General features: G+C 19.8%; 1 protein-coding gene across 1 annotated transcript; it reads left to right on the top strand.

Moving 5' to 3' along the window:
- Positions 1-456: 456 nt before the first annotated feature.
- On the top strand, positions 457-1478 carry LOC128960421 (uncharacterized). Its single transcript, XM_054306495.1, has 4 exons — positions 457-554; positions 715-783; positions 1173-1217; positions 1287-1478. The coding sequence occupies exons 1-4, from the start codon at positions 506-508 to the stop codon at positions 1427-1429; spliced, it is 306 nt and encodes a 101-aa protein (XP_054162470.1). The 5' UTR covers positions 457-505; the 3' UTR covers positions 1430-1478.
- Positions 1479-19401: the final 17923 nt, after the last annotated feature.

Here is a 19401-nt window from a genome sequence, read left to right on the forward strand (position 1 = left end):
ACATTATTGACATAATTGAATTATAAATGAAAAAGTTGATAAAAATGATAATGGTTTTTTTTATTTTTAAAATTTTTTACAAATTGTTTCTTTAATGTTTAAAAACTAGTATAAGAATAATTTTTAAATTGATATACAAGTTTATAGTACATAATCATAAATATCTATATAATTAAGTAAAAAAAACTTTAAAATTAATTATTGCCAAACATTATTAAGTTTTAAGTCAATACAAAAAAACATTTAACAATATTTGCATATAATTTACAGTATAGTTTAAATGACCATTGATGTTATAAACAAAAACATAAATATCATGTATTATGACACCGAAAAATAGTTTAAATTATTATATTATTGAATTATCATTAATTGTTGAAAATTATCATTTAAAAAAATTAATTATTACAGAATTTTAGGTATATAAGATTAGTAATACTATGAATATACATGTATATTCTATTACTAAATTAATTGTAGATTATCTAGGTAGTATCAATAAAAAATGCGTCTACTTTTTATAGTTTTAACTCTGTTTATTTCAACACTTTATGGTAGTATTAACAGTTAACAAATTATAGTGATATTCGTATATATATATATTAATTATTAAAAATTATTTCTTTTTAAATTATATATTTAATTAACAGTATTTGTATTTATATGAATCATTATAAATTAAACTCATATTTTTAAATTATTTTTATTTTGTAGTATTGGATGCAAACGATGAAGTGGATGCTAATGTTAATGAAGCCAATATTGGAGTAGATGCTGACCCAGGTTAATTAATATTTTAAAATGTTTACATAAAAATATACCAAAAAATAATCTATTTGCATATAAATAAACTTTACTAATTTAGACATATACTTTTACTTTGTATAGTATTTTTATTAATAATAATTTTGTTAGTTAACTAAAAGTAATATTTAATACTAATAATAGTTTGATATTATCAATTAGACTATTTTTTAATGATTTTAGTAAAATTTAAAATACAGTTTGTATAACTCGTTTCTATTGCATAATTATTTAACAAAAAAAAAATAATTTACTAATTTTGTTTGTTTTTTCAATACTAATTAAAATTTTGATTATTATATACATATTATTAATAAAATATACAGTATTTTTTATAATAATTAATAAAATAAAATATAATTCAATAGAAGTACTTATGGACTGTCCCCGACCCGGTTGGTGCCCACCTTTTGGTAATTATATATATAATATTAATAAAATATATAGTAATTTTATGAATTGATAATAAATTTAATTATTAGTATCAGCTGAAGTACTTCAGGGTATTCCTGCAATATGTCCAATAGGTCAACGTGCTTGCGGTAATGCCTGTTGTGAACCGGGACAGTTGTGTATCAATGTTGGCCTATTGGGTGTTGCCGTTTGTCTCGGTACTGGCAAATAAAATTGAACTCAAACAGGGATACTAAAAATTAATATTTATTTATAAAATAAACTTTTAATTAGAATTTTGTGTAATCAAGAAAAATATTTTAAAAAACAAAAGAAAAGTAATTTTTAATTTTAAATAAAATAATTTTAATAGTATTATAATTAAGAATTTCATTATAATAACAACTAAATAAAAAAATTTAATTTTTATCTTTATAAGTTTAATTATTTAAAAAAAATTAAACTTAAATCTTTAAATCAAATCAAAAGAATATTAAGTAGTATTTCTTTTTAAAAAATTACTTAACTCTACTTTCAATTTTTACAGACTTTTTAGTATTATTATATCATTAAATAATGTAAATATAAATTCAATTAATAAATATGATTATTTGACTAATATTGGCTAAATTAATTAATTAATTGTTTTTTCAATGTAAATATAATGTTTTAATTTTATATTAGTAAAACTATTTTTTGTCTTTATATTATATTCTATCAATATATTAAACTTAATAATCAAATTATATAATTAATAATAATTTTTTAAAAACTATCTATTAATTAAAAAATTATCTAAAATTAAATAGTCAAACAATTTTATTATATTAAATAATGTTAACATATTTAATTTTTAAGTCTATTTTACAAAACTTAGTACAACTAATAACATATTTATTTAAGATGACTATTAAATATATATTTTAGTAAATAATGTTTTATTTTTAAAAATTTAATCAAATAACCAAGTAAAAAATTTTAGATAATCATTTTTGATAAATATTGTTTTTCATTTAAATATGTAAACATTCTTTTAAAATATATATTTTAAATTGAGTCATTGAATTATATTTTAAAATAAACATATTTTATATTACATTTTTATCATTTTTATTAACACAGCAATTATGAATCTATTAGTATATAATCTGAAAACTTTTCTATAGAATAGATATATTTTAGATAATATTAAAATTTATTAATTTAAAAAAAATAAATTAATCAATTGAATCTAACATTATGCGCTCAACAATATTATTAGCTGTTTTATGTTTGGCCGTATACGGTAATTATGAATTTATTAAATAATATTTTTAAATTATAATATTATACTACAGTATATTTTGTTTTGCTATAATAATTAATATATATTTTTATAATTAATTTATACATTATTTTTATAGCATTTGTTGATTCGGCTCCGGCAGCTGATGTAGAGATTTCACCTGGTACAAAAATAAATAAATAATTATGAAATTAAATAATATAATAATTTAAATTGATAATAATAATTATTATTATTATGCTAACATTTATGTAGAGCAACTAGAACAAATTCTACAGGGAGTTCCAGCTATTTGTGCTGAGGGTCAACGCCAGTGCGGTGCCTCATGTTGTGAGCCGGGACAGGCATGTATTAATGTGGGACTATTGGGAGTCGCTGTTTGTCTGGGATTAGGCAAATAGTCTGACAAACAAACAATTTGAATCAATACAATAGAGACTGAACAGTATTGTATTATTATTATTATTATTATTAATAATTAGTTATTATTATTTAATAAATATATTATAATCAAGATTTCAAATAAAGTTATTTTATATTTTTACTTAAAAATGTGAATTTATTTATTTTTTAATAATAACTTTAGTTTTACTAAGTTATTAGTTTATTTTATAATTATTATTGTTAATAAATTTTTATATATCTATAATTTAATATCACATAAAAAATTCTATTAAAATTTTATTATAATGATATATAAATAAAAATTAAATTAAATAATTATAAAAATATAAAATTATTATTTAATAAATATATTATAATCAAGTTTTCAAATAATGTTTTTTTATTTTAACTTAAAAATGTAAATTTATTTGTTAATAATAGTTAAATTTTAATAAACTATAAGAAATATTTAATAATTGTCTTATAATTTGTATAAATATAAAGTACATGTAAAACACAACGCACAAGTTTTACTGTATTTACTTTTTAAGCACATCAATAAATTAAAAAAACTTATTATATTTAATTATAAAAATTTTGATACAATTGTTGCAATCGTATGGTCAGTGCTATGACTTATATAATAATTTTAACAAAGAGTTGATCTATAAATATCTATAAATTGTTATAAAATAAATATTTACATAAATTATAATTATTAATAATAACCAAATATTATTAAAAATATTTTAATTAATATTCAGAATAACAAAATTATTTTATTAATAATAAATAATACCAGCTGAGAATGCTTTAAAAGCATTTCCACACGAATTCCTTAACTTAAAAAGGAAAAAAAATTTTAAAAAATCAAAAAACAAGTTGAGAATGCTTCAAAAGCATTCTCATACGATCTCCTTAACTTAAAAAAGAAAAAAACCAAAAAAAATCAAAAAAAATTTTGTAGCTGAGCCTGGATTCGAACCTATGTCCTCGTGGGACAGACAGACGGACAGACGGACAGACTTTTAGAATGCATATACGTATTCCTTTCAGGAATTCGTGAAAAATCATTAACACTTTTATCTCTAGGTTAAGGTCAAACACAAGTCTTATAATACAAACTATAAAAAGTTAAATATTTAGTTATCTTTATAGTAATATTATTATTATTATTATTATTACAAAATAGTTATAATTGTATAGAAATTAACAGATTATTACCCAAACATACAAATTATTAAATTCTTAAAAATGTACTCATCATTAATTACATCAAAACATTTTTTTAAACTTTATTAAATGATATGAAATGGTATAATGTAATAGTATCTGAGTAAATTTGCTTTAACTTATAACTTCAATAAAATTATAAAATAATTGTAAAATTATTTATTATTTGGATTTTTTGTAAAATAATTTACTAGTTTATTAAGTAATTACTAAAAAAATAATAATCATAGTTAATGTCAATGAAATAATAAATTCTAAAATGTAATAATCATATTATCAATTGTAGTTAATAATTAACAATTAATCTTTAAATTACTTATTATTTAGATATTATTACATTATCTAAATAATAATAAATATATCACACAGTTTATAATACTTTAATTATATTTACTTTTAATATTCAAATTATTAATTATTAAAGTTTTAATTTTATAATTACAAACACATTGAAATATTTTATTAACAATCTTTGATGTTAAAGTTTTGTTAAAAATGTTAATGAATATTAAATATTAATAACTAAACTATTAATACTGTAAATAGCTATAAAAAGTTCCATAATTTAATTTATAAGTATTTCAATATTTATTATACAATATTGTTTAGTCAATTATTTTTAATTACTTATGAGTTTAATAATTTATTATAATAAATCATATGATTAATGTCAATAACATTAGATAAATCAATGAATTAATAAATCAATTTATATAAATATTAATATATAAACCAATTTTTTGTTAAGAAAATTATTATTTATAAAAAAAACCTAATAATTTTTCAATAATGAATTTACACTATTACACTATTTATACTAATTTTATGTGTTTTTGGTTTTTATTTTTTTATAATATACTATTTTTCTAATTAAAATGGTTTATTATTAAATATTCAAACACTTTTATAATAATTGATAATAAAAATCATAAAATGTTGACTATTTAGGATCATTAGTGTCGACACGATGTCCGGCAAAACATCGATGCAATGGTCATTGTTGTGGTATTAATCAAAAATGCAAAACTGGTCGATGCGTTAAACGTAACTTTAATGTAAACGTTTAGATTATAAATAATAAATAATTTATAAATTAAAATTGATTTATAGTTAGTAACAATTGGTATTTTTATTAATATATAATTTATAATACAGTACATGTAGTAATTTGTGATTTAATTATTTTTTATTTTTAAATAAATACATGTCGTTTTTCAATGATAATTGATTTTTTAAAATCAGAAATTTAATCAGAAATGATTTAATAGGGGTTTGTATAAAAATTATACTTATTTTTCAAATAAAAATTATTATGAAAATAAAAGGTTATCTATGCTAGTTATCAAAAAATATATTAATTTAATTTTTATATAAAATATAATAATATTTAAAATATTTTAATATTAAAAGTTTCTTATTATTATTAAAAACTATAATTCATTAAGACTTATAAAGTAAAATATTTTTTTTAGTAAAATCATTATTTTAAAAATATTATCTTTAAATAAATTACACTTATCATAATATATTAAACAATAAATTAAAAAAATTATTATTAATATTATTGCTAATTTATTTTTTAAGACTAATAAAAATAAGATATTTAATGTTATTGGTTTATTGGTATTAATTGTAATAATAAAATAACAATAATAAAGGATATTTTAAATACTAATTTAATTTTGATTTATTATAAATTACTAATTTAAAATATAGCAGAGTAAATTAAAATTATTATGTTTAATATATAATAATAACTTTTATTTAATTTTTTATATAAATTCAACCATTTTTTAAGGAGAAAATGACTTCAAAATTAATGGCATTTGACGTCTAGTTTTAAAAATTATATTTATATCGTGTGAATAGTGTTTTAAACTTAACAATAATAAAATATTTACCTTTAAGTTCTTGTAAATTCTTATAAATAACATTTAAATACTTAAATAAATAACAATTTTAGATTTTTTCAATTAATATTTAGTTTTTTTTATTTAAATATCATAATTATCATTAAACAAGTTATTGATAAATCATTGTTTGTATGTGCATTCAAAACAAGCACAGGGAGATTATTGATAGGACATTGATACACAACTGTTTAGTGTTACAGCATATGGGTCCACATGTTTTTTGATCCGATGAACATACAGTATCATCACCCTGAACCATTGTTGCCGCTAATAGTAGTTGTAATGATAATTAATAATTAATATTTAAAAAAATATAATAATAAAGTATATATATATCTATATAAGTATATAAGCCAGCTAACATATATTACTTACCAAATATCATACCAAAGATGACAATAAACAATAAAAATGATTGTATTTTCATAATTATAATCTGAATACTAGAAAAAAATAGTTAAATTTAAATGAAATTATTTTTTTCTAAATCTGAAAGAAATTAACTTTAGAATTATAATTTAATTATTAACTAACTTTGAGTTTAAATACTTTAAAAATTTTAGTATAAAAGTAAATGTACTGATGATCTATACATTTTTTATTTGCAAATCAATATATGGTGTGATTTTTCGATGATAATTGATTTTTTTTAGTTTTTGTTTTGACATCATTGCAATAAAATAAGTTATAATCATTATTCAAAAGAAAATATTATTTTGAATAGTTATAATAATAATAAAAGTGGTCAATATTATTTTTTAAAAAAATATATTAATTTAATTTTTTTTAATATAGAATAATAATTTTTAATTATTTAAAAAATAATTTGATTTATATTTTATATTAAATTAATTTATGAGAATAAAAAATTAACTTATTAGGAACATTAACAAAATTAAGTTTGAAATCTAGATTAACATATTGTAAAATTAAAAAAAACCATATTATTCTTTAATATTTTATAATTTATTATACATAAGTTATTTTGTAAACAATTTTGTAATTATGTAACATAACATTAAAACAAACATTTTAATACTTAATTAGTTATACTTATTTTTATAAATATTTATAATGTAAATAAAACATAATTTATTCTATCAATAATTTTTTAATTTATGATTAGTAGTTATATATATATATATATAATGATTTAAAACTAAAAATAAGTTAAAAACTAGATCAGAAATTTAAAAATAATTATTAAAAACTGATTAAATTTAAAATAATTTTCAAATAATAATTCTTCTTTAATTTACAATTTAAAAAAACTCAATTATTTCTAGAATTTACAATTATATTATATTTTTTATAATATTAAGACAATAATAAAAAAAACATTTAGTTATATTTCAATATAGCTTTTATTATTAAATATTTAAATTAAAAATTTTATTTTCTTGAAATTTAATTACATAGAAAATTATCAAATTTTAATTATTGAATAGCCAGTTGACAATTATAGCTATAGACAAATTTCAATGAAAATGACCTTGATACACGATTGGGCATTTTCACAGCATATTGAACCACATATTCTCTCTCCAAGATTACACTTATTCCCAGTGTATGTACTGTCTGTAGTGTCTGTATTGTCTGTTGTCTGCGCCATAGTTATCGCTATATTAATAGTAAAAATATTATACGGTTAGTATACTGTAAATACAGTGATTTAAAAAAAAATTATATTTAATTATCTACAAAATATATTATTAAGATATACATAATTTTTAATCAATTAATGTCTTTTTTTAATTACTTACCACTAATATAAGCAACAACTATAAAAATTAACAAAATTATTGATCGCATAATTAATATTATTAGAATTATTATTAGCTAATTAAAACAATAGTTATAAATCTATAGATGTGTAATTCTATATATTATAGTTTAATATAATTTAATACAACGATATTTATAGAAAAAATAATTTTATAAAATTTTGATTTGTAATTATATAAAAATTAATTTATTATATCAATAAACAAATTACGGTACAAATATTTGTAATAATTATTATAATATGATTAGTGTTAATGATAATTTTTTTTTTAAAAAAAGTTATCATTAGTAGACAATTATTTTTAATTGTAAAAATAATCTAGTCAATATTTTAAAACTACTTCACTTAACTAAGAAAAAATAAATATATAATAAGTATAACAATATAATTATAATTTTGAATAATACAATCAAAATTTCTTAATAATAAGTTTTTAAACAAATAGTAAAACTATTTGCTATCAATTGTTTGAAAACAAATGTTATTTTGACAATATATAAGATATTAGTATTATCTTTATTAATATAATTATTTTCACTAAAATATTGTAATAATTATTATCATAATACTATATACTCACTTTGTCTAAGTATAATAAACAGACAAATTAACATGCACATATTTTACAAATTAGCAAATTATTAATATAAGTTTAATTAAAGTAATAATTTATACTAAAATAAATAAGTTAGTCTTAGACAACTTTTTTAATATAATATACAATTTATAATAAACATATTTTTATATAAATATAGAGTACCACACATTTAATTATTTTAAATTTTATTATAATTATAATAAATTAATTTTATTAAAAAAAATATTTCCTACACTTTAACCAAATATAAAAATTAACAGTCTCATTTTTGAAAATAAATGTAAACATATTAAAAATATAATTGAAAAAAATTAATCTTCTAATAAGTCTTAGAATACCATTTTTATTTTATAATCAATTATTAAATAATATAATTATTATTAATATAATATACTTTATATTCATTTAAATTAATTAAAAGTAAGTATTAATAATTATAAAATCAAAATATGAAAAAATTAATATAAATATTTGATTAATTAAGTTATTTAATAATTCCTTGATTTTTCAATATATGTATAATTAAAAAGTATTGATAGGCCCAACCGCATACATATCGATAAAATTCATAGTTATTTAAAGCAAAAAAATCAAAACAATAAAAGCCAATGTGTTTGTCTTTCAATGATTCAATAAATGCCATTATTTTGAGCCGTATGTCTATCGGCACCGACCTATGTTTGGTCGACAATAACTTGTAGAAGCGTTCGCGCGGTCGTTGAGCTAACGATGCAACCGATGCACACATTAGGTTACAGACAAATATAATGGCAATTATGACAAAACATATGATAACTGATGCCAACCGAGTGGTCAGTTGTGTGTCGGAAGCAAGCGATACGTATATTAATAGATTGAGCGCCGGTCGCGCAAAATCATAGATTATTAATATCAAGTATTTGAACATTTGATTGAAACTTGCAGTTGTTAGACAACACGTGTTATGTTTGTTAAGCGCATCGATAAGTGATGGATAGTCACCACTTGCTATAGCTTTGCATATATCACTGTCCAACTGGCGGAACTGGTATTTCAAGTATGTTAGCGACAGATACCAGATTTGTAACAATCCTGATAGGAAAGCATAAAAGTCAATCACCCATACAATAGTAATAACTGTCCAAATAATTGACAATATTATTGAATATTCAACAATTGGATTCTTTTCAAACCATAAACTAAAAAACGGTGTCATCATGAATACGACTATCGCATTGAAGGACAGGTATGCAACCAATGGATAAGATAAATATTTCGATATAAACGCCATTTGCCGAAAATACTTGTCCTTCAATGTACCGGTTATTTGAATGCCAATCACACCGTTTTTCACTTCATACAAATAGCGTACGACTTCCAGTCTGTTTTTCATGTCTAGCCATTGAATACCGGAGCCAATCATAATTGTGCCGATGATAGCACCGCACGAAAAGATTAATGACAATAGAAAACCGTTGCCCAGTATATGAAAGGCATTGCTTGTTAGCCACAGTGCTTGCGGTGTGCCTACCAGTGCCGATAAGCCGTATCTCACTATAGTAAGTAAACTGGTTACCTTGATCAGCTGCGATAGCCATAATCGCCTGGTTACTTTTTCACCCGTTACACATTGTTCAAACGATGCTGATATAAGAAAATATGTACGTGCCAAATACGTTTCAACACGTTCAAAGTGTGCTTTCTCTTTGTTGCGCGTGTGACGCAAATAGTCGACTACTATATTTCGCCCGTAATTGTTGCCATTATTTCGTAATAATAGTTTAACTTTTGAAGCAAACATAGTATTTAATATATATTTATTAAGATTTAATAAATATTCTAATTATAGATAATAATAGTGGTATAAAACAGTTAATAGAAATATCTAATATAATTGTTGAATAATATGATGATAATATAATAATGATAATTATTATAATGAATTTTAAAAAAAAGTTTTCTTAATAAATAAACAATAATATAAAATATAATGTACAGTACTAGTGTATAAACATATTATTATTATTATTGTTATTATTACTAAAAATTAATAATAAAAATAATTAACGTTATGATTGCATAGATAATTTAATTGTTAATAAGAAATTTTCAAAATTTTATCGTATTACTTAGTTGATAAATATACATGAGTAAAATTTAAAAAAGTTTTTAAAAATTAAATTAACAACTTCTTAAATTATAATAGTTTTAATTATTTACTTTTAATTAATAATTTTTATTTTAAAAAGTATTTTACATATTTAAAAGTAAATATTTTTATAAAATTATTTATAAAAATTTTGAATACAATTAAAAATTTAATAGAAAATCTTTTTAGACATTATTTTTATTTAAAAAAATAATATTGTTTATTTCTTTTAATTTATGATTATTTAATAATTTCAATACAAAATTATATTTATATTTTAAAAATGAAAATATCAACTATATTTTTATAATTTAATATTTCAGTAATAGAAATTTGCTTATAAATATTCTTAGTAAATTATTTAAAAATTTTATAAACCATCACTAATTATGAAAGTATATAATCATAATATAATAAAAGTGTCAATATATTATATTGCATGCCATTGTATAATAAATTTTTGTTTTTAAGATAATTATAATGATTCATATTAGCTAATAAAATAATAATTGACATAAAAAAATAAAAAATATTTTTTTTTGTATTCTTTAAATTTATTTTATTAGTTGTAAGTTATTTTATAAACAAAATAAAATAGTCATCGGAAATCTTTATTAACTGAAATAATTGCAAAACATTTGAATATTAAATTTTAATTATTTAAAAAATCAAGCATTTTATTTTTAAACTAAATTATATAATATTTATAATGTAATAAATTTGAGAGTTTTATTTGTAATATAAAAAAATTAAGATTATAAGTCTGTCATTGTATAATACTAATTTTCTATCTATAATTAACAAATATTATTTTATATAATATTTCAGTTTTTAACATTTAAAACATCTATAAATTTATAAAAATATAAATTATATTGCTTTCAAATATATTTATTTTATAAAATTACATATAAATTTACTTAAAATTATATAAATATTTTTTTAAAATTCATTTATTATAAAAACTTTCACAATAGTTTTCCAAATAAAATTATTATATAATAATAATAATTTTAGTACTAATCATATAACAAAAAAATACATTGTTTATAACCTCACTAACATATTTTAATTGTAAATAGTATAAAATTTTATTTACAATCTCAATTATTATGAAAAACTTTTTTTTCACTAATTATATTTTAACTATATTTTATAATTTACGTAATTAAACACAAATATAAATATTTCTATCGTTAAATACAATATAATTAACTGTATTATGACATTGAAATTGTTTTTTAATGAATTTATTGTATTCACTACAATATTAAAATAAAATAAAATCATAATGTAATAATAACATTATTTTTTAATGAAATAATTTCAATAAAATATTTATAATAATTAACATTAATATTATTTTTTGTTATTTTATATATTTCTTAATAATTTTGAAATAAACAATAATTAATACTGATTTCGATAAATATAATTGATTATAAAAATATAAAATTATAAAAAATTGAGAATATCAACAAATAAACACATTTATATTTAATAAATAATAAATGTTATGTCTACTCTATAACAATAAAATATAAAATTTAGACTTTATTGTAATAAAGTATAAATTACTTTAATTAGTTAAGATAAAAATAAGTATTATTAGTATAAAAGAAAATATATTTATTTGAATGCTAATATATCGTTTGTGTTTATTAAAATTGACAATGGTATTAGAAAAAGCTAATAAAATTAATAATCTAAATATCTATCAATCACAATTGTATAAGCAATTTGTACTTGTTGAAAAATATATGATTCGCACGTATTATCTAATATCCCAATCATTTTTACAATGTGTATCGGGTTTTAAAGTCAATAAACGTGTTTATATGGCTCTATTACTCAAAATTATTAGTTTACTTCATATTATACGATATGGTGTATCGGCAATAATGGACACACCCTTTACAATATGGCTATTCAGTAATGCACTGCACTTATTGGGTAATCGTATTATCTTATCACTGGTTATAAGTGCTGGTGGATTATGCGGTAATATATTACTTAGTCTAACAATACATTGGTTAGAGATTTGTAATAAATTACATGTTATTCACTATTTGTATGAAATTCAAAATTGCATTATTAAGCAACCGATTACTGGTAAACTAAGGGAACGTTATATCAAAAATATAAAGTTTATAACTAAATACTTGTCCTATCCTTTGGTCATATCATTAGCACTAAATGGTGTAATATTTTTCCAGTCGACACCATTTATAAGCATATTATTTGAAGACAATCCAAATGTAGAATTTTCTATAGGACTGTCCATATTTTGGACAATTATTTCAAGTGTATGGGTGACTGATTTTTATGCATATTTGTGTTCACTATTTCAGATGTGGTATCTATCGCTAACATATTTGAAATATCAGTTTAAACAAATAAATAATCTTATCATTCAAGCTATAAGTAATTATAATACTAAATCACTAATCAATACCATATATAATCACAACACGTGTGAAATAAAGACAAAAAAGTTGAATCAAATGTATAAATACTTGATTTTATATTTTTATATAACGGCTCGACCGGCACTCAATCTATTAATCTACATAACATTTGCTATTGAAACACAACTGTCCACTAGACTGTCATCTATTTTAATTAGTCTAATAATAATAAGTGCAATATTTGTATGTAATCTAATGTGTGCTTTATTGTCATCGGAAGCTCATAAATCGCGAAAACATTTCTATCGTATACTAGTGTCCACCGATAGGTCGGTGCCGATCACCAAACGACTTAAACTAATGTCATTCATTGAGACATTAAGTGAAATACACATTGGATTTACTAGTTATGAGTTTTTTCCGATAAATAATTATCAAATTTATGTATACGTTTATGACTGGGCCTATCAGTACTTTCTAATAATACATTTATTGAAAAAACAAAATTATATATAAAATTATCTTAAATGTAAAATGTATACAAATTTAATAATGTTTAATATTTAATCATTTTATATATATATAACTTTTCAATTGATATACATATCCTAAGACTTAATAGTAATTAATTATTACACTAAAACATTTTACATTTAAGATGTTATAATTTTTTTTCACAATAATTGATATATTTGTGTATAAGTGAGTCTATGTATTAATCTTTACTAATAAATTATTAATAAATACTAATAATAATACTTTTATAAATTAAGGCATGACAATATTTAATTAATTTTTATAATAATATACGATAAAAATTAATAAAAACACAAACCAAAAAATATCAAAAATATACAAATATTAAGCTTATTATTTTATAATTTATATAAATAAAGCATGCAATTATTATTATTATTATTATTATTATTAGATATACAGTATAAGATAATATATATATATATAATTTATTGCTTTTTTATTTTTAACATTATTCTAAGAAAAAGTAAATAATATATGTATAATAAATATTTTTATTTATTCTATTACTGTATTATATTATATTATGTATTATAGATAAATAAAATTATTTAAAAAAATAATAACACTAACATTGTATTTATAAAAAAAATTATGGATAAAATAAAAATTAAGATTGATAAAGACCAGGTATATATTTTTGCTCTATTATCACGTGTTGAACAATATATGATTCGCACGTATTTTCTAATATCCCAATCATTTGAAGATTGTGTTTCGGGTCATAAAATCAATTGTCGTATTTATGTCTCCCTATTCCTCAAAATTATTAGTGTACTCAATGTTATACGATATGGTGTATCGGCAATAATGGACACACCCTTTACAATATGGCTATTCAGTAATGCACTGCACTTATTGGGTAATCGTATTGTCTTATCACTGGTTATAAGTGTTGGCGGATTATGCGATAATATATTACTTAGTCTAACAATACATTGGTTAGACATTTGTAATAAATTACATGTTATACACTATTTGTATGAAATTAAAAATGGCATTATTAAGCAACCGATTACTGGTAAACTAAGGGAACGTTATATCAAACATATAAAGTTTATGACTAAATACTTGTCCTATCCTTTGGTCATATCATTAGTACTAAATGCTATAATATTTTTCCAGTCGACACCATTTATAAGCATATTATTTGAAGACAATCCAAATGTAAAATATTCTATATTATTGTCCATATTTTGGACAATTATTTCAAGTGTATGGGTAACTGACTTTTACTCTTGTATTTGTGGTTTACTACAAATGTGGTATTTGTCACTAACATACATGAAATATCAGTTCAAACAAATAAATAATCAAATCATACAAGCGATCAGTAATTATAATTTTAAAACACTAATCAATTGTTTATATAATTACAATACTTGTGTAAAAAAGACAAAACAATTGAATCAAATGTATAAATATTTGATTTTAATTTTATATATAACGGCTCGACCGGCACTTAACCTATTTATTTATATAGCATTTGCAACTGAAACCCAACTGTCCACTCGATTGTCTGCTATAGCCATAACACTGATGTGTGTCTGTCTAATATTGGTTTGTAACCTAATATGTGTCACAATGTCATCGGAATCTCAAAGATCGCGCAAATATTTCTATCGTATATTAGTTTCCACTGAAAGATCGGTTCCGATACTCATTAGACTCAAACTGTTGACATTCATTGAGACATTAAGTGAAACACACATTGGATTTACTTGTTATGACTTTTTTCCAATAAATAATTATCAATTGTATGTATATGTGTGTGAGTGGGTCTATCAGTACTTTCTTATAATACATATATTAAGCAAAAACAATTATATTTAATTTAATAATAATATAATTTATTTTTTTAAAGCAAAATTTTAATAATAAATTATCAATCTTTTTTTGTAATAATAATATATTATTTATATTTATAATTTTACATTAAATTTATTTTTCTAAATAATTTTTTTTGTAATAATTAATAATACTTTAAAATAAATAAATACCATTTTTATAAAACAAGAGTTAAAATATTTGAGAAATAAATAATAAATTTTAAAAAAAGATTACTCAACTTAATTTTTGAAATTTTTTTATTAATATTGAAATTATTGTAATATTATATTAATCTTATGAGAGTATACAATAAAATATGATACATTTTTTAATTATACTGTAATTGTTATTTTATACAAAAACATAACATTTGGTGCATTTATATTATTGCATAATACATGAAAACTACTGATGTGTAAAATTTAATTTCTATTAACAATTATTGTAATTATTATAATTTACTTAAATATTATATTGTACAGTATTAGTCAATCAATACAATAATAGTTAAATAGAAAACAGCAATAAACTTAATTAATCTGTAATCAAATGTGTCTTAATTAGTTTAATAATCAAAAAGTATTGTACGATCCAATCTAACAGGTATTGATAAAACTGGTAGTTATTCATTGGAAAATAACGGTAACACCAGAAACCAATGTGAGTGTCAGTTAAGTGTTCAATAAATCCCAAAACATATCGTTTGGTTTTGAATGTTAAATATCTATTAGTGTATAAACAGTACAATGAATTTCTTGGTTTATGAGCCGCTGAGGTAACCGATGCACAGATCAGGTTTAACATAAATATAACGCTAACGACTGCTATAAATACAACACTAGTGGACAGTCGTGTTTGCAGCGGTATAGCCGACGATGTCGACACAAATAGTAATAGATTAAGCGGCGGTTTAGCCAAGTTATACAATACAGATATAAAATAATTAAGTAAATCGTTTAATCGGTCAGTTATCAAACAACATTTATTATGATTAACAATTAGGTGCATAATTAGATTAGGATTATTGGTTTTTATTGATTGTTTAATTTGATTATCCAGGTGAACAAACTGATATTTTAAGTGATTTAACGATATATACCATAATTGAAAGCCAGCAATACATACTACATAAAAATCGTACATCCATACTATTAACAATAGAGTCCATATTATGTTCAGGATCATAGAGTACTTGATTTCAGCACCGGGATCATAGTAGGCAATAAATGGTGGCAAACCAAATACCACTGTAGCATTTATAACTAATAATTTGATTAAATGACCAGAAAAATAGCGCGATATAAATAATGTTTGTCTACTAAATTTTTGGTGCAATTTTTTACTTATTTTGACTTCAATTAACTTATGTTGAATGTCATACAAATAGTCAATTGCATAGAGTTTACGGTTGATCTCAATGTATTGAAACATTGAACCAACAAAATGATCGCATATTAAACATCCGAATCCCAGTATTATTGTTATAATCAAATGATTGCCTAAAACATAGTTTGCATTACTTGTCAACATTAAAATCAATGGTGTATTGAACACAATTGATAGTATATAACGTAAACTTGTTATTACTGATGATAGCTTTATTAATTGTGATTTGATTATACGTGATTTGTTTAGTGATCCAATAATATAATCATTAAATGATGCTGATATTATAAAATATGAACCAGTTAAAAAATGCTCAATTTTATCAATAGCAGACATTATTAAGTTTTTAGGATAGAAACTAAGTTTTTATATATAAGATATAATAATAATAATTTTTAATTAAGTTAACATTGAATATAGCACACAAAATTATTTATTAATTTTTTCAAACTTTTATAATTTAATATTTACACGAAATATATTTATTAATAACATTTATTTTTTATTTTGATAATTTTAATTAATAGAACTAAATAAATTGATTTTTATTTGTATTTTACTTTGTTATGATAAAAATTTTTATTATGAATAGTCAGTAGATTTAAAATAACAAATTATTTTCTATCATAGATTAATTTAAATAATAATAAAATTATTTATCTGTTTAATAATATTTAAAATATTCTTATTTTATGCTATACTTTTTTAAATAAAATTTTTTAAATATGCGCACATTATTACTAAGTAATTGTATATAAATCATATGATAGATAATAATAACATATCACAATTTTAAAAAAAAATATTATTCTACTTATAAATCGTAAATATATACTTATAAATAAATGTTAAACAATATCTTTTAATAAATATAAACATATAATAAATCGAATAAAATTTTATTTCATAATATTATTTTTATTATTATAACAATTAATTTTGTCTAATGATTTTATTTACTATTTCAGAATAATTAGTGCCATTTATTTATTTCTACCAACTATTATGTGATAAACACTAAATATGTATAACATTATTATTATAAACAATAAAAAAATATAATTAAATTGTATTTTATATTTATTTATAATAATTTAATTGCATATTTTTTGTGGAATAATACTTAAAATACAAAAATCATAAAATCTTTAATATGTTACGTGTTTTATAATAATTAGCATTTTTTATAACAAACTGTCTTAAAAAAGATTTATAATTAAATTGGAAATTAGATTAAGTAAATAGTTTTTTATATTTCTCAAAATTTATATATTGTACTGTATAATATTTGTAATAACTTAAACACATAAAAACTAAAAGTTTTTAATTATTTAAAACTATAATACATTATTAGAGATAATAAAATCATACAAATAAATACATATAAAATACTATTATTATAATTAACATTTGTGTTACGTAATAAGATTAATACAATAAATTTTATTAAATACTTGAAATTATGTCTGACACTAACTATAATACAGTCTCAACAATTTGTTTTTAAATTATTATATTAATAATAAATATTATTGATTTATATATTATATTAGATTCTATTAATACAATGATTAGTGAATTACAAATGCTATTAAACTAATTTAATCTGTAATCAAATTTCTCTTAATTAGTTTAATAATCAAAAAGTATTGTTCGATCAAATCTAACAGGTATTGATAAAACTGGTAGTTATTCATTGGAAAATAACGGTAACACCAGAAACCAATGTGAGTGTCAGTTAAGTGTTCAATAAATCCCAAAACATAAAACAAATATTTTAAGTGATTTAACGATATATACCATAATTGAAAGCCAGCAATACATACTACATAAAAATCGTACACCCATACTATTAACAATAGAGTCCTTATTATGTTCAGGATCATAGAGTACTTGATTTCAGCACCGGGATCATAGTAGGCAATAAATGGTGGCAAACCAAATGCCACTGTAGCATTTATAACTAATAATTTGATTAAATGACCAGAAAAATAACGCGATATAAATAATGTTTGTCTACTAAATTTTTGGTGCAATTTTTTGCTTATTTTCACTTCAATTAACTTATGTTGAATGTCATACAAATAGTCAATTGCATAGAGTTTACGGTTGATCTCAATGTATTGAAACATTGAACCAACAAAATGATCGCATATCAGACCACCGAATCCCAGTAGTATTGTTATAATCAAATGATTGCCCAAAACATAGTTTGCATTACTTGTCAACAATAAAATCAATGGTGTATTGAACACAATTGATAGCATATAACGTAAAAATGTTATTACTGATGATAGCTTTATTAATTGTGATTTTATTATACGTGATTTGTTTAGTGATCCAATAATATAATCATTAAATGATGCTGATATTATAAAATATGAACCAGTTAAAAAATGCTCAATTTTGTCAATAGAAGACATCTTTAAAAAGTTTTTTAAATTAAATTTTAGATTCAATAAGTAATAAATTATATTAAAATCTAATGTATTTATATTTATTTCCAAATCATAATTATTCTAAATAAATAAAAATCGATTGATTATATATATAATAATTGTTATACTGTAATAAATATTATTATATAATAAACCCAATAGAACTTATTATAATAATTATAATTATTCTTTTATTAACAATTAAGTTTGTCTTATTATTTAAATTACTATTTTACAATTCCTATTCTCATTTAATTTTTTTATTCAGTTAACTATTA

Source organism: Oppia nitens, unplaced genomic scaffold (genome assembly GCF_028296485.1).
Source record: "Oppia nitens isolate AA-2021 unplaced genomic scaffold, nextdenovo-longstitch-racon4-pilon3 scaffold4_pilon_pilon_pilon, whole genome shotgun sequence".
Classification (NCBI taxonomy): domain Eukaryota; kingdom Metazoa; phylum Arthropoda; class Arachnida; order Sarcoptiformes; family Oppiidae; genus Oppia; species Oppia nitens.

What these genes read in the sequence shown, in the direction of transcription:
- LOC128960421 (XM_054306495.1), top strand. Translation starts at nt 506, where the DNA reads ATGCGTCTACTTTTTATAGTTTTAACTCTGTTTATTTCAACACTTTAT. An exon ending in TGGAGTAGATGCTGACCCAG is followed by an intron (nt 784 to 1,172) that starts GTTAATTAATAT and finishes ATAATTCAATAG; the next exon opens with AAGTACTTATGGACTGTCCC. An exon ending in CGGTTGGTGCCCACCTTTTG is followed by an intron (nt 1,218 to 1,286) that starts GTAATTATATAT and finishes TTTAATTATTAG; the next exon opens with TATCAGCTGAAGTACTTCAG.